Genomic DNA, 21,580 nt, shown 5'->3' on the forward strand with positions numbered 1-21,580 from the left:
CAATACTATTGTATTTGCAAGTTTTGAAAAGAGAGTAGATATTGAGTGTTCCTACTATACACACAAAAAATGTACGTTAATTTGCTTGCCTATATACCATTATACTATATATAAGTACAGATAGTTTCCTATTTATGATGGGTCAACTAAGAATGTTTTTACTTTATGGCCATGCAAACACAACACACATTCAGTAGAAACTCTACCTCAAATTTGGAATTTTGATCTTTTTCTGGGGTAGGAGTATGTGGCAGGACACATTTATGCAATACTGGGCAGTAGAAAACTGTAGCTGCCAGCTAGCCACACACTTATGATGTAACAGAGAAACCAATATCAATCCAAATGGAAGACTCTTTGCACTAAGGATTTAAAAGGCAACTTGTATTATGCTAGTGGGCTGGGGAACTCAGAGGTTGAAATCACCAGCCCAGAGTCAGGTTTGAGTTTAGTTTAAGTAGGGTTTGCAAGTGGGTAGTACAAAGCTGATAGCAGGTTATTACATGATTGGTTACATGGAGTATAAGAATTATGTCATATTTTGTCAGGCAGATTTACTTAAAAGGAACTGTTTAACATTCTGGGAAGGAGGGGTTGAGGGTATGAGTGGAGAAGTAGAATTAAATGGGTCCTTGACAGAGCCAGTATGTCCTAGACATGAAGTCCTTGAAGCAAGTTGGAAACAAAATGTATTTTTCTAACTAAGAAAAATACAAGTTGGACACATTCAAGTTGGCTCAGCATATTATTAAAGAGCAGTAGACAGTCAGGGCTATCTATGTGACAGGCAGCATGAGCATAGTCATGGGCTATGAATTGATTTCTAATTTTTGCTATAATATGTCTACAAGTCTGCTAATGTATAACTGTGCCCTTACAATGAGAGTAAATACTGCCTACTTTACAGCATGAGGTGCTGCCAGTGTGTTTGGAACAGTGTGTTTTGTACTGTCACATCCTGCCATGTCTTTATTGAAATACATAAGATACTCAACACTTTATTATAAAATAAGCTTTGTGTTAGATGATTGTGCCCCACTAGAGGCTAATGTAAGTAATCTGAACATGTTTAATGTAGGTTAGGCTAAACCATGAATGGTGCATTGAATGCATTCTGAACTTACAGTATTCCCCATTTATGATGAGTTTATTGGTATGTGACCCACCAAAAGTGATGAACATCTATTCATCAAAACATCACATTACACACCTTAAATACGCATAAGAAAAGTAGGCATTTTTAAAAAACAATTCTACTATACCTGGCAAAGCTGACCTTCAAAAATGATGAAAGTAAAGCATGCCAAGATTGTAACAGAAAATGGTGCCCCTAAATACTTCAGTTTGTTAGTTGCCCAGGTAGTTCCTGTTCCAGTTCCTGTTGCTTTTTTTTTTTTTTTTTTTGGTCTTTTTGAGACAGGGTCTCACTATGCTGTTCAGGCTGGTCTTGAGCTCACTTTGTAGCCCAGGTTGGCCTCAAACTCACAACAGTCCTCCTGCCTCAGCCTCCCAAGTGCTGAGATTACAGGCTTGCACCACCAGGCCTGGTTTTCCAGTTGCTTCTCTTAGAAACAGCTAGTCACTGTGATGCATAGCTGGTCACTGTGATGCACATTGTATAAACCAATCCCCATTTGACAAGCCATTCTGCCTCTGTACTTCCTGCTTGCTTATCTCATAGAAGCCCTAGGCCACCAGAGATCAGGGTCTGTTTTCTGGGAATGATCTTGATCAGTGCCTGTAGACATAAATAAATCTGCCTCTAAATCCTGGATGTCATTTAGATGTTTCTGCTTGCCATTGCAAGATAAAAACAGAAGGGGTTTATTATGTGTAAACTTTCTGTAAGAAATTCAAAGTCCTTTGGGTTTAATGAAAAGACACTAGATAATAACAAAACCCACGTGCAGAAATAAAGACCTCTGATAAAGGGAAATATATGGAAAATTACATAAGAGTTAATGTTGTAACTGATGTGGAACTCCACTTTTTTTCTACATGCTTTATGAAACTAATCTATAAAAATTATTACTCTATGCTTTTGGTTACATTTAAAGAAGTAATTTTATGACATTAATAAGTAAAATGGGATGGAGATGAAGGTGTATAGAAGCAGAATTTTTATCTTACTGAATTAAAGATGGTACAAATCAGTATTACAACTCTAGGAAGTTAAATGAAACCCATGTGGTAATCACAAAGAAAGCAGGCATAGAATATATACAAAAGGAAATGGAGAACTTAGAGGTCTCACCAAAAAAAAAAGAGTTAACTAAACACCATTGCAGGAAACATGAGAGACAAAAAATCTATGTACATAACAAGGAGGAAAATGAGAGAAGGCCCTCTCTTGTTGGGAGCCGCTGGACCTGGATATTGGTCATATGAGTGAGGGCAAGACAGAGCCCGAGTGCCTCAGGCAATCAAGCTACCTCAGTATGGAAAAAGGTATCCTGCCTGGACAATTATAGTCCTTAGTTGCTAGGCAACGTTACAGCCCCATGATACGAACTTTGCAAGTGTATAAAATTAAAGCCCCTACTGTTGAAATCAGTCTTCTTTCTCATCAAGTAAGAGGTAACTCCACCTGACCCCAGCTGTTGTCTTATTTTCTAAATCCTCTTGCCATTTTCTCCTGGGGACCACCAAGAGACCACCGAGTCTCATACTCTCTATGAGTAAGTTACTTTAAATGTAAATGATTAATCTCTCCAATTACAACAGAGAGACTGAAAAATATGATCCAACTCTGCTGTCTTACACAGACTCACTTTAGAACCAAAAGACAAACTGATTGAGAATAAAATGATGGAAAAGGATTCTCTATGTAAATTATAACTGAAAGGGTAGGTGTAGCTGTACTATCAACAAAATAGTTGAAGTAAGAGAGGTCACAAAAGACAGAGGACATTACATATTAATAAAATATTTGGTAAAGCAAGATGATGTAACAATTATAGACATTTATAATCTAATAACAGAACATCAACATAATAAGGCAAAAATTTACAGAATTAAAGGAAAAAATACAGTTCCATGATACTTGCTGCGGACTCACTGTTGGGTAGTACAACCAGATGTAGGACACCTAAGGAAGCAGAACTTGAACAACACAATAAGCCACCTGGGTCTAACAGACATAGGCAGTCTACCCAAGAACAGGATACATGTTCTTCTCAAGGCACATAAGGCTCTCTGAAAGACAAGACTCTAGGTGTAGTTGAAAAATAGAGTGTTTAAATTTTTGAAAAAATTATCATAGTATAGGGCATGCTATAATTGATCCTTCTCAAAATATTCTTTTTCTTTGAACACACTCATTTAATTATTCTTGCCACTTCCTGATGTGTCTCTGAAAGTCTTTCCTGATTTTTAATTACGCTGTTGTGGCTGCCTCCACGTCCTGAATCCATTCAGAATGTTTACCTTATGTGGTGATTTTGACTTTGAGGAGAAGCCAGAGCTCACAGGACACCACTCGGGTGAACAAGGTGAATGAGGACATATCTTAATGTTTTTAGGGCCTGATTTTTCCTCAGATGACACTTGGCAGCAGCATCCACTGTATTTTTGATCACATATTGTAAAAGCATGAAAGAGGACTTCCAGAATTACTTCAGAAAGATGCAAGAACGATGGGACAAGTGTGCTGGAAGTGAGGGAGAGCATTTTGAGGGGAGCTAATGGTAATATCTTTTAATGTAATAAAATTGTTTTATTTAAACACACTATTTTTTGATCAGCCCTGTATGTTAGTGCACAAATTACATCTTCATAGACTGTATTTTTATTTACTTATTTGTTTTTTGAGATAAGATCTTGCTGTGTAATTCAGGCTGGTCTTGAATTTGCTGTGTAGCCCAAACTGGCCTCAAACTTGCAGCAATCCTACTGTTTCAACCTCCCAAATTGCTGGGATTACAGGTGTGCACTGCCACACCCAGCTAATGTCAATCTTAAAATCTATGGGACCGGTGTAGTTGCACATGCCTGTACCCCCAGCACTTTGGGAGGCTTAGGCAAAAGGATTAGATTAGTTCAAGACTGCCTGAGAAATTTAGGCAGGCCCTGTCTCAAACTATTAAAAAGGGCTGGGGATGTAGCTCAATGGTAAGAGTGCCTGGATTCCATCCCCAGTACTTCCACCCACCTACAATGAGAGATATTATACAAAGTTTATTCCACAACCACAAGGGGAAGATGAAGTCAATAGTAGTAGGAAAACTGGAAAACGCACATATTTTTGGAAATTAACACAATCAGTAGGTGAAAGGTGAAATCGAGGGGGAATAAAAAAATCCTCAGAAACACAGAACAAAACTCATGAGACATGGCAAAAGCAGTTTGAGGGAGTACATTTATAGCTAAATGAAAAAATTGGAAAAATATACCAAGGAACCAGACTAGGCAAAAGTCACTTTTAATTTGTATTCATGTTTTTCCCCTAAGAAAATAAGACTGTGAAAACAGTTTCCCAGTATCTGTCAAGTGCTCTTTTGCTGAATTTGCTTGGAGCATGTGTGTCGCTCCTGAGCATATGGAAACTGCTCTGGACCTGCTGCAGGAGCCAAAGCTGCTTTTTTGGTGCAGCTGCCGCCACTTTGTCCATCTTGGACAAGACAGCCTTAGCTCTTAAGGACACACAGGAGAGAAGAAAGGTGTGCAGACAACTGCTCAGTAGCCTCAGCTATGCACAAATCCGTCAGCAAAAAACAAAAAAACAAAACAAAACAAACAAAACACTGCTTACACCCCAGGTCTGGAAAGACCCCTACCCAGATCCAGTATCACTCCTGGGACAGCGCCCTCCGTGGGTCAAACCTGTTGTGGCGAACCCAGCTGAGGACTGTCATGCCCCCATGTAATCAGGCCTTGTTAGAGATCCTTGGAGATTCAGATCCTAAGAGCCCTTTCCACGCACTGGTCTAGGAAGCTGCTCAGGCTTGCAGCTTGAATTGTGCTTTGAGATCTGGCCACCCCGGCTTTACAAGTCCTATCCAGGAAATACCATTAGCCTGGGCCCTGTAGGTGATCCGGTGCTGCCGGGAGACCGGCGCCCTGCTTGTGGACCAGAGTGAGAGGTTTATCTTTGGGTTTAACTTTTTCCAAAGACGTTACTCAAGCATATAATAAAAATGGAAAAGGATTGAAGCCTTCACCTTGTGCATTTTAAGTATATGTGGATATAAAACATTATGGTGGAATTAGGTTTGGCAATTTTATTTATTTATTTATTGGGTACCAAAAATCAAACTCAGGACCTTGTGCTGGCCAGGCAGGCACTGTGCCACTGAGATATATCCCTGGCCCCAGGCTTTGAAATTTAAACTAATGGCAACTTAATGGTTTCTATAGACTGCTTTAATCATACTCTTCAATTATTATCCTTCTATGTCGTGATGATTACATGTCTTGTTTTGGTAATTTTGATAAGAAAGTTATGTGACCATAGCCTCCCTCTCTCACCACTTGGCTCAGTTTACCCGACCCTCTGCTGACATTTACAAGGTCAGGCATGCCCACACAACTGATGCTTCTTCTAGGAACATGTGAAGGACTCTGAGACTTGAGCTCAGTCACTTCTCAAAGTCCTCAATGTTCTCCACTGACCTTCAAGGTGAGTTTTCAAACTCGCTTACCTCATACACTCATAAACTCTACACTGGCAGGCCCTTCACTATTTGAAATGATGGCATTTTTCTCAAGTCCTGACACACCTATGCGAAGAATGTCAAACTTTTCATCTACTATCTATGATAAGGATCAAAGCAACTTGTCTGAGCCCTTTTTTCAAAGTTATTTATTCACATAATGAGGATCCAAAATTCACTTATATGATTTTTAGAATCAATTTACTGAGACATGATTTATATAAAACGTACGTATTCAGTAATCTTGAATTCTGAAAATTTACACAGCTTTGTAACTACCACAATCTAGATGCAGAACATTTCACCACACAAAACTATTTACTCAACAACTGACTCAGTGACTCCTCACCAACTCCTCCCCACAAGCAATGTTCTACTTTCCAATGCTCAAGATTAGATAAGTCTTTCTTAGAATTTCATGTAAGTAGAACATGGTTCTAGTCTTTTGCTCCTGATTCAGAATAATCTTGTTGAGATCTATCATTGATGTTACATGAATTAGCAGTTCCTTTCTTTTGTTGCTGGGTGCTATTCCATCATAAGGCAGTACTCATAACCTTATGTAGTTTCCTCTTGGAAGAAATTTTGATTTTTCCCAGGCAATATGAACATTTTTGTACAATTCTGTTTCTATATAAAATAGAGTGAAAATTGCTAGGTACAGTTAAATATCATTACAAGGGGGCTGGGGATTTAGCTCAGCGGCAAAAGCGCCTGCCTGGCAAGCGCAAGGTCGTGAGTTCAGTTCCTGGTACCGGAGAAAAACAAAAAAAAAAAACAAAAAACAAAAAAAACAAAAAAAAAACCAAAAAAACAAATATCATTACAAGGAACTAGCAAATGGATTGGTGATGCTATCACATTCTAGTTTTAACTTGCACTTCCTTCTTAACTAAAATTATATACATCTTTTCTAGTACTTATGGGGCACTTATGTAATTTACTCAAATTTACTCAAATGCTTGTTTCAATATTTTCCTTTCTTTTGCTTATTTGAACTAGGTTTTGTCCAACCTACATAATTTTAACACATAAATATTCTTTATATAATGTAGATGAAAGTCCTTTGTCAAGTATTACTAGAGATACTGGTTCCCAGTCTGTAGTTCTCTCACTCATTTTCATAAAAAAACTCAACTTACCTTTCATTTGTTTCATGTTTTTTTGTTCTATCTTAAAAGTGTCTGAGTACCTAAAACTATTAGTTTCTGCAGTATTTTAATTCAAATTTTGCATTATTTTCACATAAATTTTGAATACATCTTGAAATTAAAATATATCAATGTACAGTTATTTCAGCAACATTTAAAAAATTGTCCTTTCTCCATCAAACTATTCTGAAACATCTATTGAAAGTCAACTGATGACTTTCAACTACAGCCTAAGAAGTAGCAAAAAAAAAAAAAAAAAGTATTGCTCCTACTCAAAAATCAAAGTAGTGGCTGGGCAGACTACTATTTTTCTTGAATGCATTAAATATGTAAGGTCACAAAGCAAAAAAAGAACCCAAAGTCTGGAGAGCTAAGTGGATATAGAGAGAAACAAGGATCCAAGCAATTGCATAAATAAGACCAAGAATGCCAAACACCACATAAAATTATTTCAGTGGAAAACAGACAACATGCATGATCACAGGGTAATTTCACTAGAAATGGGAACTATAATAAAATGTCATATATAAAAATTACAGTAACATAAATGAAGTTCCATTAATACACTAAACACTGGTGAAGAATCAAGTGATGCTGAAGACGTGTGTGTTCTATGTATTAGTGATCTTATGATAATACCAAAGTATATAGAAAACATTGGTTTCTTTGAAGAGGCAGTTTGGTAGCAATGGCTCTTTCTGTATGGATGTATCACAGGCAGCAGGACAAAAAGGACTGTGCTATGGTCGTCTGAATATTCAGATATTACCTGTGAAAGGTTTATTTAATAATATACATACAGCAAGTTGTAGCTGATGTGAGAACAGTTAATAAGTAAGGAGACACAATGTTGAGTTCTAAAACAAATGAAATAAATACCTAGTAAAAGGAATGAACATATCCAGACATAAACAACAGACAACTCAGAAAATATTCACTTACATTCAATACTGTCATTCACATTGTTCTGTTTATTTTTAAAGTTTTTATTCTAGTGAATGCTTACTAATCAATATTAATATATTGCATTGTTTTACATTACATATGAAATAGGTCTTTAAATAAAATTTCTAGATAAAGGTTATTACTTACCTTTCTTAAATTATTTTTTCCTTATATTTCTGAGCAATTAAGAAGTTTGATGATGTGTTGAAACTTTGATACATTGAAAACCCAGTTATATGTGATGAGATACCATGTTTTGGTGAGGGATTTTCTCCCCATATGTTCAAATATTAGATTTTTTCCCTAATATTTACCTGACTGAGAAGGCAGATTTGTAGGAAGATATTGTTGGAAGTTATCTCCAGATGACTTTTCTGATATACAATGAGTTCAGATGTCCACAGAAATTATTTTCATGGGTTTTCAGTAAGGGTCGATGAGTTTTAATATGAGGTATACCAAATGCTGTAGAAGCTCAGCAGAAAAGTTTACTTTCTGGCTCTAAAAAGCCCAACTGTGCACATAGAGGGGGAAACTCATTTCACAGCCAGTTTTTGAAACTATTTCTCACCATGCTTTTGAATTCAATGTATGAACCAGAAGTAGTCTCCATTCCAATTCAGATGAGAACTGGAAAAAAATATTGAAAATTTGAGAGATGTATTTAATCAGACTCACCTATAATTGATCCCTACATTTAACAACAGGATTCCACTTGGCTAATAGAATGGTTGGAAAATTCTTGTTAGGAGTAGCACAGGGCAAAAAGTGGTTACTGGTATTTTTATAGTCATTATATGACATATGGGCCTTACACTTGTGTAAATCAAACTGAAGGCTGACTTATGGTAGATTTCTCCACATCCATCACCTTCATTTCTTGTTTTGTATACACTCAGATCTCTACCCTTTATGTATTTTGTGCTGTACAGTATCCCTCACCTATCATGTGAATTACGTTCCACAGACCCCCATGATAGGTGAAAATCCACAAAGCGGCAGTGTTACATTTTATCAGTTATATATATTTTAAGGCTTTATAAACCCTTCCCACACTCCTATAAACCTTTCCCACTTCTTATCAACCTTTCCCACATTCTTATAAACACTTCATATGCTCTTAAACACTTTCTACACTGTCCAACCTACATAATTTTAACACATAAAATTCTATATGGGTACTTGATGTGAAGTGGACAAGGACAGATGATGAACATATGGGCACAATGCAGGAGAGTAAACAGACTGATGCTATGGTCACTGAGCCAATCAGCATCCAGGATACAGAACACAGTGCTGTGGTTGGTTGCCTTCCATTCCATCAGCCAATAGTGTGCCACGTACAATCTCATGTTGGCAAACTTGTGCAAGCAGTACTGGTGTATTTCATTTCCATTGTGTTCAGTACAGTATTCATCTGCTGATGAAATACATACTTTATTTTATTTTAATTTAATGTTTTAATATGTTTGAATTAACATTTTTATATTGTTTTAAGTTTTTTAGGCAAAAATAATTAAGATAACAAGTATTATATAAATACCTACATACCACAAAATCCTGCAATATAGTGAAAACCCTGCGATACAGAATTAGATATATATTTTTTAAAAACCCACAATACAGTAAAGCCACAATAAGTGAGCCATGATATAGTGAGGGACAACTGTACTAAAAAAATTAGACTTTGATTAAATCAGTACACATTTCTTTCTAGGTCTTTCTGTCATTTCTTTGAAGAATGAATTCTGATTGGTCACACAAAATCTTTGTATTTTCTTTACTTTCAAAGAGATTTTCTGCAACATAGGTTTTCTGAGGATTGAATCCTCAGTCTGTGATTGAATCACAGACTATTTTCTGTATTATCTTTAAAGTGTTATCTTTAGTTTTTTTTTTTTGATAGCCAACAAAAACTGTACTGACTGAAAGACTGCCTATATTTCCCATATTCTTTACATGCATGTATTTACTCCCATGTGGGCCTTCTGATGTTCTCTTAGGCTTGATTTTTGGCTGAAAGTCTTTTTGCATTTATCACACTTATAAGGTTTCTCCCCTGTGTGAGTTCTCTGATGTACTCTGAGATTGGATTTCTGACTGAAAGCTTCCCCACACTGGTTACAATTATAAGGCCTCTCCCCTGTGTGAGTTCGCTGATGCTTTCTGAGAACTGACTTCTCACTGAAAGCTTTTCCACACTCATGACATTCATAGGGCTTTTCCCCTGTGTGAGTTCTCTGATGTCCTCTAAGATTTGATTTCTGCCTAAAAGTTTTGCTACACACATCACATTTGTAAGGTTTTTCACCAGTATGAGTTCTGTGATGTACTCTGAGGTTTGATTTCTGACTAAAAGCTTCTCCACAATGACTACATTTATAAGGTTTCTCCCCTGTGTGAATTCTGTGGTGTCCTCTAAGCTGTGATTTCTGACCAAAAGCTTTTCCACACTGATTACATTTGTAGGGCTTCTCTCCTGTATGTGTTCTATGGTGTTTTCTTAGGCCTGATTTCAGTTTGAAAGCTTTCCCACAATCATCACACTTATATGGTCTTTCCCCTGTGTGAGTTCTCCGATGATTCCTTAGGCCTGACATATGGCTAAAAGATTTCCCACATTCACTACATTCAAAAGGTTTCTCCCCTGTGTGTGTTCTCTGATGTACTATGAGGATTGACTTATAGTTGAAAGATTTCCCACATTCATTACACTCAAAAGGTTTCTCCCCAGTGTGAGTTCTCTGATGTATCCTTAGGCCTGACTTTGCACTGAAAGCTTTCTCACATCCATCACATTTATATGGTTTCTCTCCAGTGTGAGTCCTGTGATGTTTTTTTAGGCGTGACTTCTCACTGAAAGCTTTCCCACATTCATGACATGTATAAGGTTTCTCCACAGTGAGGCTTTTCTGAGGTTGACTCAGATGTGAATTCGTAAAGCAGAATTTTCCACATTCATTACACTCAGAAGGTTTCATCTTTATATGATGAATTTTGTGATGTACATTGAAAGTCAATGGGCATCTGCAACTCTCTGTACCTGTGTTATCCGTTGAGTGAGTTCTCTGACGCATTAGGAAGGCTGAATTTTGGCTGAAGATGTTTTGGTGCTCAGAGTGCTTTATCTTGATGTGAATTTTTGGCTGTTCTCTCATGTCTGACTTTTGGGTGAAAGATTTTCCTGCTGGATCAGTTTTCTTAGCAGCCCTACTGAAACCATTCCCATTTCCATTAAACTCACAATGACTCTCATCTGAATGAATGCTCTGAGAGACAACGGTTGATCTGTCATACAACTTTTCTCCAGATGTATTACATGTGTAAGATTTCTCTTTTTGGTAGGCACTCTGAGATGAAATAAGAGTAGCCTTTTCAAGGAAAGCTTTTCTACTTCCATTATATTTAAAAGCTTGTCTCAAATTCCGAACTGTCTGATGGTGAATAGGTTCTACTTTATGACTGAGGTCTTTCTCTCCAGTATTTTTTCTGCAACCCTTAATGTTGAGTAGCCCATTCTCAGAGCAGTTAAGATCACCAGCCTTTTCTCTTGAATCCTGAAAGTGTGAGGCAAATGAGTTGAGACCCCAGCTCTTGGGCCCTGCAGGGTCACACTGACAAAGTGTCAGTCTTGCAGGGAAAATATCTATGTTGGAATAATGTGATTTTCTGGAAGTTTCTTGGTCTGTAGTCAATGATTTGCTGGTGAATGAAGGTGGCCACAAATGTTTGTCCCGGTGTTCTGGGCTTTTCTCTAAGAGTTTATCAGGTTGGCAGTCTTCTAAAAATGAGAAAAAAAAAATACGATACTTCACACAGCTCTTATTAATGGGGCTTACAAAATGTGACTGAAATATACAATGTTTAAATTTTTAAAAAATTAACACCAAAAATTAATACCATTAAAAAAAAATACCCATTACCATATATCACCCTCTAGTTACTCCCCCTTTCATTGAACATTTAACCCATCAGTCTTGCCACTTTCTTAAGCAGTCCTGGACATCCTGTTTCATGAGTGTCTTTATAAGGTGTGATGAAAAATACAATGAATGTTGCTGCTGAGTATCATCCAAGAGAAAAGAAAGCTCCTAAGAGCATTACAATATGTTCTCATTCACTTATTTGTGAATGTGCAACCTCTGGTGCCTTCCTAAGTTCAAAATAACCACAAAAAATAAAGGTTTTGGATTAAGGTAGGACATCATGGGAGTGATGACAGTACACGTAAGACAATACAGAGCTGCTTCACAAAGTAGGAAGAACAATTCAGTAACTGTATTTTTGGTTTAAAAAACTTTTTATAGTAGAAAGTAGAAGTGAATATATTTGACATCTTAAAATATAATTTTCAAAATGGAAGAGAAAAAAGATATAAAGGAAGTAAACAATTGAGAATAGAATTTATTTACCAGACCAGAGTTCCTGGAACAAAAAACTCAAAGAATGTCATGAATTCAACAAAGGTTATCAGCACTAAGTACATAACAACAAAATCAAAAGATACCTGGTTGCAGTAGATTTATCTGAATAAGGTTTGCAGTATAAAGTACCTCTACAGCCTAGATTCTTTTTTATTTTCATTTTTCTGTTGGGGCACTAGTTATTGAAACAAAGGCCTTCATTCTGATCTACTTATCCCAAGCCTTTTTTAAAGACAGTATCTGACTAAGTCATTAAATTGCCAGACTGGGTTAAAACTTGTGATTTGGCTATCTTAGGCTCACAGAGTGCTGGCATTCCAGGCATGTACCACAGTGCTACATTAGAATCTAGATTATTACTCAGTTAGATCCACAATGGTTGGGTAAATATTAACTTACATCATGTTGGTTAGAGTACTTTTTCTATTCTATTTATCCATATCAAATTTAAATGGAAAGCTATCCCTTGCTCATGGATAGGAAAAACCAACATAGTGAAAATGGCCATACTCCCAAAACTCTTATTAAGATTTAATGCAATCTAAATCAATATACCATTAGCATTTCACATAGACCTAGAGAAAACATCTTAAAATTCGTTTGGAACCAGAGGAGACCTAGAATAGCAAAAGCAATCCTGGGCAACCAAGGCAAGGCAGGGGCATCACAATCTCTGACTCAAAATTATACTACAAAGTACTGTGATAAAATCAGCACGGTATTGGCGAAAAAACAAAACAAAACAAAACAGGCCTGAGCATCAGTGGAACAGAATACAAGATGCAAATGCAACTTCAAACACACTCAACCACCTTGTCTTTGAGAAAGGATTTAAACATGTTCACTGGAAGAATGATAGCCTCTTTAATAAATGGTGCTGGAAAAACTGACTTTCCACATGCCAAAGACTAAAACAAGACCCAAGTGTATCACCATGCAGTAAACTAAAGTCAAAATGGGTCAAAGATTAAATATTATAACAGAAACACTAAATCTACTGGAAGAGAAAGTAGGCAGAAATCTTAAAGACATAGGTGTAGGCAAAGAATTCATGAGTAAAACTCAGACCACAGAGGAAATACTACAACAATCAATACCTGGGATCCCATCTTATTAAAAAGCCTTTTCACAACAAAAGAAATCACCAACAGAGTGAAAAGACTACCTACAGAATGGGAAAAAATTATAGCCAGTTGTCCCTCAAACAAAGGACTTATATCTAGAACATATAAAGAATTGAAAAAATCAGACCCCATAAATTCAAAAACTCAGTCCAAAAATGGGCATCTGAGATCTATACACACTTCTCAGATGAAGAAATACAAATGGCAAATAAATATATGATAAAATGTTCAACATCATTGGTCTTTTGAGAGATGCAAATTAAAATAACACTAAGATTCCTTCTATCTCACCCCAGAAAGAATGGCTATCATCAAGAAATCAACCAACAACAAATGCTGGAGGGGCTGTGGGGAAAAAGGAAGCCTTCTCCTCTGTTGGTGGGAATGTAGACTGGTGCAACCATTGTGGAAATCAGTGTGGGGACTCCTTCGTGAATTAGGATTAGAGGTCCCATTCAACCCAGCTATTCCCCTTCCAGGTATCTTCCCAAAATAATTAAAAACATCATATCACAGTGATACATGTGCACTTGTGTTTATAGTAGCACAATTTGTAATAGCTAACTCTTGGAAACAACCCAAATGCGATGAACTGAGGAATGGATAAAAATGATGTGTTGTTTTCATACAGTGGAGTACTACTCAGCCACAAAGAAGGATAACTTTGAGACTTTTATAGGTAAATGGATGCAATTCAAGACCATACTCATGCTGAGCATGGTGGTGCACACTTGTAATCCTAGCACTTTGGAGGCTGAGGCAGGAGGATCACTGTGAGTTTGAAACTAGCCTGGGCTACAAAGTGAGCTCAAGGCCAGCCTGAACTGCATAGTGAGACCCTGTCTCTTAAAAGGCAAAAAAAAAAAAAAAAAAAACACCCTTCATAAGTGAAATAAATGAGACCCACATGTGTAAACATCATATAGTGTCATTAGTGTGAGAAGCTGAACAAGTAAAAAGGACCCAAGATGTACAAAAGATACTGTGAATTGGAAAGAAACTGTTCAAAAGAAAAAAGTAACTGTGATGGGGGAAAAGCAAAAGAAAGGAAGGGAAAATGGAAAAATATAAATATACAAGATAGTTGAGATAGTTAGACTGCTGGTTTCTCTTAGTTCATTGAAAAGATAGATTTGTAGTAATATTGTTGGTACAATATCTCATCTTGTACTCTGAGTAATTACTCTGAAGATAACAATACACAATATATTATTGTTATTGTCTTATTATCTTGTTTTGAAATTTTTATTTTTTCTTTTTAAAATAAAAAAGCATAAAAAACTAACATTAAGTTTATAACAGTATCAATTTCCCCATATTAAAAGAAATAGTCCTATAGGCAATGCCTTAACTTGCTCTGCAGTATCACCATAGAGCACAAATGTCTAACTGAAAGTGTGTTTACTGGGAATTAGACATTATCCCATCTAGACTGGGCTTGCTATTCTACAGTTCCTGGTGCCTGGGTTTATTATATCAAGATCTTTGTTTATTTTTTATTTTTAAGCTTAAGAATTATGTTTCAGCACTTGCAAGGCTGATGCAAGAGGATTACTGCCAGTTCAAGGCCATCTGGGCTGCAGAGTGTGTTCAAGGCCAGCCTGAACTACATATGGAGTGAGACCATACTCCTTTTTGTTTGGTTTTTCTCTGGTACCGGGAACTGAACTCACGACCTTGCACTTGCCAGGCAGGAGCTTTTGCCGCTGAGCTAAATCCCCAGCCCCGAGATCATACTTCAAAACAAAACAAAAATGAAAACAAAAATCATGTCACCATCTGACCCTAGAAACTTTAAATATTTTATATTTTTCTATATTTGCTGTGTGTATTGGACAGCAACTACCCTGCTACTACATACATGATAAATGTCAGGCCTGTGCTTAAAAGGTTTTGAGGACTGAAAACTTGGTCCCAGGTACCCAGAGATAAAAATTTCAGAGATATGATTCACAAAATGCACTCTCATTATGTATTCTACCTACTATTACACTAGGCAATAGTATTTTGGATCCTTAACTTTACAAGGTATCAACACCTAAATGAACTATATGGTTTATTTATAGCAGTAATTTCATAATTCTTTCCTTAAATCATTCTGCATTGCAGCCTTATATATACATAACTTCTGTATACCTTTTAGGCTGGGCAAAGCTATTTCCTGAAGAACAAAAACTCCTTTCTTATATTTTCTCACAAATTTAAGCAGCATTTATTGAAAATCTGAAAGCAGTTACTACCTGTTATTACTTATTTTAACCAGCGATACACAGTGTGGTTCATATAGCTGAGATGCATGATATATTAAGCAAATTAAAATTGTTGTGTATTGGTTCTGGGAAGTACAAGGAGTTCCAAAAATGAGGAATAGCAAATAAATTGTTTGGCCTGCAAGAGTAGCGAACCACAAGTGAATAAACACCAACAAGTTCTAGCTTAGTACCAAAGCACTAAGTACTAAGTAGTACTAAGCTAGACAAGTACCAAAGGATGAGTATCAGGACAAAATTTTCACGTTAATATGTGATGAGTACCAAATATGATCATTTTCAAAGTAGTTGAGTACCAACAAATGATTATACTATCAATGAAATGAAGAAGCATCTTAAAGTTGCTGGCAAATTCATAGTTAACTGGGTATTCTACATACTTTCTAAATTATAAATGTAAAATAATAGTTCACCTTTCAGTAAACAACACCTTACATGATAGAAAATCAGTGTTATGTCTCTTTTCTTCTTTCCAAAGAAAAACTTCATTCTGGTATGTTGGGGACCACGAGTTATAAATGGAGTCTGGCAGATGTTCAAGCCTGTCCTTGTTCTACCCTCTGTGCTGGGCTGGAACTCAAAAACTCCCTGCTCTTTTCTGGTCACAGCTAGAAGCCCTAGGGCTAATGACTGCTGGGGCACTCATAGAGCAAGATAAAACCTGCTGAAGATGACAAGGCACCTGTGGAAACTACAGTTTCCTTATTGCCCGCCTCTCATCCTTGTCCTTGTAGGAAAGCTTTGTTCTTCCTAGCTCACTATAGTTGCTATTGCTATTCCCAGAAATACCCACTGCCCTTCAGCCACTGTCCTTGACTCAGATGTAATGAATAAATAACAAAGTTCTGGGTGCCTCGTGGGCTTGTGTTCCTCCACAAAACAACTGGTCATCCCAGATCCCTGCTGCACCCCTATTCTGTCTCTTGCTCTTTCTTCCCAGCCTGTGCCCTAACTCTTGGCAGGAGATTGGGACTCACTGCACAGGTCCCTGATAACTGGCACTGTGGAAAGGGTCACTGATACTGATACACTTCACGCTTCTCTAGCTCTTTTATAGACAGGGGCTCAGCCTAATACTAGCCTATGCCTGATGAGCTGGAAGCTCCAGAAATTTCACTGGAACATTTGCATTTAGAGATAGTGTTTTTTGAATGAAGTAACAGGAAATACCTCTCCCAACTGGCTCTGGAGATAATCTATAGTATTATTAAAACTACTGATTACATGGCACATGCCCGCGTGTGGAAGAGTGACAGGGACCATTCTTTTCTTGGGGGTTATGATCCAGGTGGATAAAAGAACTCATTCAATAACCGAGTTTTCTCACAGAGAGTCCCATTCCTTCCTGACACCTCCATCACATGAGCAGAGAGTTACAGAAGGAGGAGAGCAAGCGCAGGCTCCAGTATTCCAAGATTATTCAATAAAAGTAGGAATCTCAGCCAAAACTTCTTTCCTTTTTCTAGGTGAGGTCAGCTACTGCATTATTTTTATTGCAAAAATATCCTTTTGGTCTTATGTTTATACCATTAGAGTTTTATCTGTATCATACTTTTTGCTTTGCTTATTTTCCTTTGAAACTTGTTTTGTTTTTGGACCTACATATATGAAACTCAAAGTTCCCTCTAAACACTGTTTTACTTACAGTCCAAAGACTTCCATAAACCCTCTGTAATATTGGATAGTTTTGACTTGGATTTACTTTCTGACCAAATGTTTTAAGGTCATATTTGTTACTGATCTCAAGAAGACCTTTTCTCATATTATTTGCAAAAACTATTTTAACTGAACAATAATATCTCTATTTTGGGGAACTTGTTGACATTTACCTGAAATATTTCTATGCTTTGTCAATATTCCAATGTCATTTTAGGGATGTTTACTCTTTATTTTTGGAATAGAATTTTTGAAAAACTATAGAGTCATTTTATAAAACATGCTACTTACAAACTCTAGAGTATGAGTCAATAAACATATAATAAAAAGCCAGAGAGAGTAAATACATTTGGCAGTGGTTTCTATGTGGTCCCTGCGACAACTACTCAATTCCGGCTTGTAACATAAATTCATTATCAAATAAATATGTGTTTGTTCCAATACATCTATCTTTACCAGGAAGTGCAGTAGGTAAGATCTGATGTGAAGGTCATAGTTTATTAAACAGTCTTTTAGAGTTTCAATTCTTGTGCACTGGCTCTGCTGTGAAATCAGAGAGGTATAATATGGTCTATTGTATCTGATGCAGTGGTACCTCAGTACAGGAACTTAATTCCTTCCACGATTCTGGTCACAAACCAAATTGGACTAGAACCAAATCAAATTCAATGGTCATGGGGCTGGGGATTTAGCTCAGTAGCAAAGCGCCTGCCCGGCAAGCGCAAGGTCATGAGTTCAGTTGCCAGTACCAGAAAAAAACAAAAACAAAAACAAACAAACAAACAAATTCAATGGTTAGTTCAATGTTGATCTTATGTAGAAATTTGATTCTGTTCTTATACAATTGGGTTTGTGATCAGAATCACAGAAAGAACTAAGTTTATGAACTGAAATACCATAGTATGTTCATATTGCTCCTTATAATTACTGTGGTTTTTATTTCATAAAACTTGATCATTCAAAACTTTTACATATCCTTTTAAACTTGTCTTTACCATTGTTAAATAGCTTTTTTCTCAGCTTTTCTGATCCAACCTGAACACTTAGGTATTAGTGAGATAAGTAAACAGTATCCTTTTAAACTTGTCTTTTGCATTGTTAAATTGCTTTTTTCTCATGTTTTTTGATCCAATCTGAACACTCAGGTGAGATAAGTAAGATAAGTGAACAGTGTACTATTTTTGAGGCAACCTGGCATTGTTTTCTTCTAAACTATGAATTTGCCCCATCAGCTAATGCAGCAGATCCATCGTCTTATGATACAGTATGCTTTGGATTTGCAGAACTTCTGTGCAGAGAATAATAGATGTAGTTGCTGGCCTGTAACCCTTAAAAAGGTATACTTATAGCTTTTGGCTGGTATTTGGTAAGTGAAATTTCCAGAAAATTGATCAGGAATTCCAGATCGGCTAAGAACTGCTTGGGTTTGGGGGGTTACTGTGTACAAACTCTTTGTACAGATGAAGTGATTCATGTTCAATACCTGCTTCCTACCTGGAAGTCTGGATTTTTGAAATATGCTAGATAGAAGGTGCTTTTGTGAACAGCCCACAATAAAAATCCTGGGTCCCTTGCCTCTACTGAACTTTCCAGTTAGATAGCCTTCCACATATGTCTGTCACAATTTATTGCTGGGGGAACTTAGCATGCTTAGCTACTCTGAACTTTATCCCATGGATTTTTTTCTTTGATTCTGTTTTTTATTCTTTTGTGTTACATTTCAGCCATAACTATTACTATAAACTGAACTCTATGAGTGCCCCTGGTGAATCAGAGAACCTTTTGCCAGGTTTCAGGAACTCACCTGGGGAATTCCTGCTTAGACATTCTCTCCCTTTACCAAATGACCATGGATCATCTCCTTGTTCCAATGTTAAAATGAATTCTGGTTTTGTAAAGCAGTATCCTGTAAAGAAAATAATTTAGAGGTCAGTGGCATAGATCCCCCAATTGCACCAGAACTATCACAAAGAATCAACAACTGGGATCTCATTAAAAAGCTTTTGTAGAGCAAGAGAAACCATCAACAGATTGAAGAGACAACCCACAATGTGGGAAAAAATGTTTGCCCAGCTATTCCTCAGACAAAGAATTACTATCAAGGACATATACAAAACTAAAAAAAAAAATTAGACCCCTAAAATTCAAAGACTCAATCAAAAAATGAGCATCTGAGATCAATACACAATTCTCAGATGAAGAAGTACAACCAGCAAATAAATATGACAAAATGTTCAACATCACTGATCATTTGAGAGATGCAAATTAAAACAACACTGAGATTCCATCTCACCTCAGAAAGAATGGCTGTTATCAAGAAATCAACCAATAACAAAATGCTGGTAGGGCTGTGGGGAAAAAATAATCCTTCTCCACTGTTGGTGGGAGTGTAGACTGGTGCAACCAGTGTGGAAATCAGTGTGGAGATTCCTAAAAAAAAAAAAAAACTGGGACTAGAGGTTCCATTTGACCCAACTATTCCTCCCCTGGGTATCTTCCCAGAAGAATCAAAAACATCATACCACAGTGATAATATGCACTCCTATGTTTACAGTGGCACAGTTTGTAATAGTCAAACCTTGGAAGCAACCCAAGTGCCCATCACCTGCTGAATGGATAAAGAAGATGTGGGTTGTTTTTTTTTTATGATGGAATACTATACTATACCATAAAGAAAGATATGCTCAAGACATTTCTAGGAAAATGAATACACCTTGAGTCCATACTCTTAAGTGAAATAAATCAGACACATGTGTAAACACCACATTGTTTCTCTGGTATGAGAAGCCAAAAGTGTAAATAAGGACCAAAATATATAATAGATATTGTAAAATTGGGGAGGGGAGCAAGAGAGAGGGGAAGGGGAAAGAAAAGAAGGGAAAAATAAAAATGAGAAAAAAAGAAGGAAAATATGGAAACAAAGCTTTTGTAAATAGGGAGGGGTGGAGGTGTTGAAGGGAAGGCTGAATAAAGGACTCACACTGGAGCTTCTCAGAGGAAAACAACTAAAAATACAGGTAATTGGAAGAAAGACAGGGAGATACATCCTGATACCAAAATTAATCTGAAATAACAGATTTGCAGATCAAACAAAACATATGCATAGGACTTCATACACAAGGGTGAGTGACTACTTCCTTCTCACCAGGCTACCAGGTTTTTTTTCTTTTCTTTTTCTTTCTCTGTCGAGCACCATCATTGCTAACTGAAACCTCTAGCAACAATAAGTTTAGGGACCAGCCATAGTACTGAGGACTGCTAAGGAAACAACACAACTCCTCTTGCCCTATGATGTGTGCAAGAGAGGGACTTGGACTGTCCTGTAGTAGTGGGGACAAGGAGTGGGAAATTAACACTTCCTCACCCTAGGACAAGTGACCAGTAGCACAAGCACCCTTGGGTTGGGAAGTCAGCACTCCCTCTGATTTGCCACCATCAACATGGGACAGACTTGCAACCACCAGCTCAGGACAAGGAGGGCAGAGTGTGAGAGGAATCAGAGGTGTGGAACAGAGCAGGCTGTACGAAGTTCAGGAGGGACCATTTGTAGATGGGACTGGGAGCGCCCTAGGTCTGAGGGTGCCACAGCATCCAAGAGAGCAACACAGAGACAGACAGGGTAAGGAAACATGGGCGGGCCTTGTAGAAAGCTGCTGGCTAAAGACTGGACACAGCCCTCACATCCACAAGCCAAGATCAGCCCTGCATCCAGTGCTAATCCTACTGCAGGCTTGCAGGGGCTCTGATTTGCAAACTACCACAGAACAGTGGACAACAGAGTAATTTAATTAATTTTTTGTCCTTTGTGTTTATTGTTTCTCTTTTACTGTTTGGTTAGGTTTCTTTTTTGTTTGTTTTACTTTTTATTCTTTAGGTTTATACATATATTTTTGTTCTATTCATCTTCTTTCTCTCTCTCAACTATCTCTCTTGATCTTATGATAATGTCACGTGAGTGAATACTGTTCCTAACCTTTTTGATTTGCTTCAATAATCTTTTGCTTTTTCCTTCATTCTTCCTCTTCTGCCCTCTTCTCTAGTTTCCTAAAGCTTGGGTGATCATCCTTTGTCCTTCAGCCTTACTTCAACTTTTTCTTCATCTATCTCTGATTCGTTTCCTATATGTCTTAAATTTCCCAAACACAGGGTAAAACCACTCTACTAGGGAGAAACTCATTGCATATAAGCTCCTGATTTATGTTGGGTTTTGTTATATGACTGTAGATCTTGCCCCTAAGGTTAAAGGTATCAGCTCAAGAGTTACCACAGTTTCTCAGTTTCTAGGCTGTGCTTGATACTATTGTTACTGCTAACTGAAATATGTTAGCCAGGATGTCATACTTATTGAAATCAGTTGTT

At 37.2% G+C, this 21,580-nt stretch overlaps 1 protein-coding gene across 11 annotated transcripts in view; it reads right to left on the bottom strand.

Moving 5' to 3' along the window:
- LOC102013097 (zinc finger protein 782) overlaps window positions 1-21,580 on the bottom strand; it is an 86,574-nt gene that overhangs the window by 15,608 nt on the left and 49,386 nt on the right. For 10 of the 11 annotated variants that reach the window (XM_013513999.1, XM_013514001.1, XM_013514000.1 and 7 more), the window contains 2 exons: window positions 19,026-19,127; window positions 9,637-11,528 (listed from right to left, as the gene is read on the bottom strand). In XM_013513999.1, coding sequence (XP_013369453.1) covers window positions 9,703-11,528; window positions 19,026-19,127 — 1,928 coding nt within the window. In that variant the 3' untranslated portion in view covers window positions 9,637-9,702. Of the gene's footprint in view, window positions 1-9,636; window positions 11,529-19,025; window positions 19,128-21,580 lie in introns of those variants that run through there. The other variant, XM_013514002.1, reaches the window with a different exon arrangement.

Source organism: Chinchilla lanigera, unplaced genomic scaffold (genome assembly GCF_000276665.1).
Source record: "Chinchilla lanigera isolate Chin_1 unplaced genomic scaffold, ChiLan1.0 scaffold00021, whole genome shotgun sequence".
Lineage (NCBI taxonomy): Eukaryota > Metazoa > Chordata > Mammalia > Rodentia > Chinchillidae > Chinchilla > Chinchilla lanigera.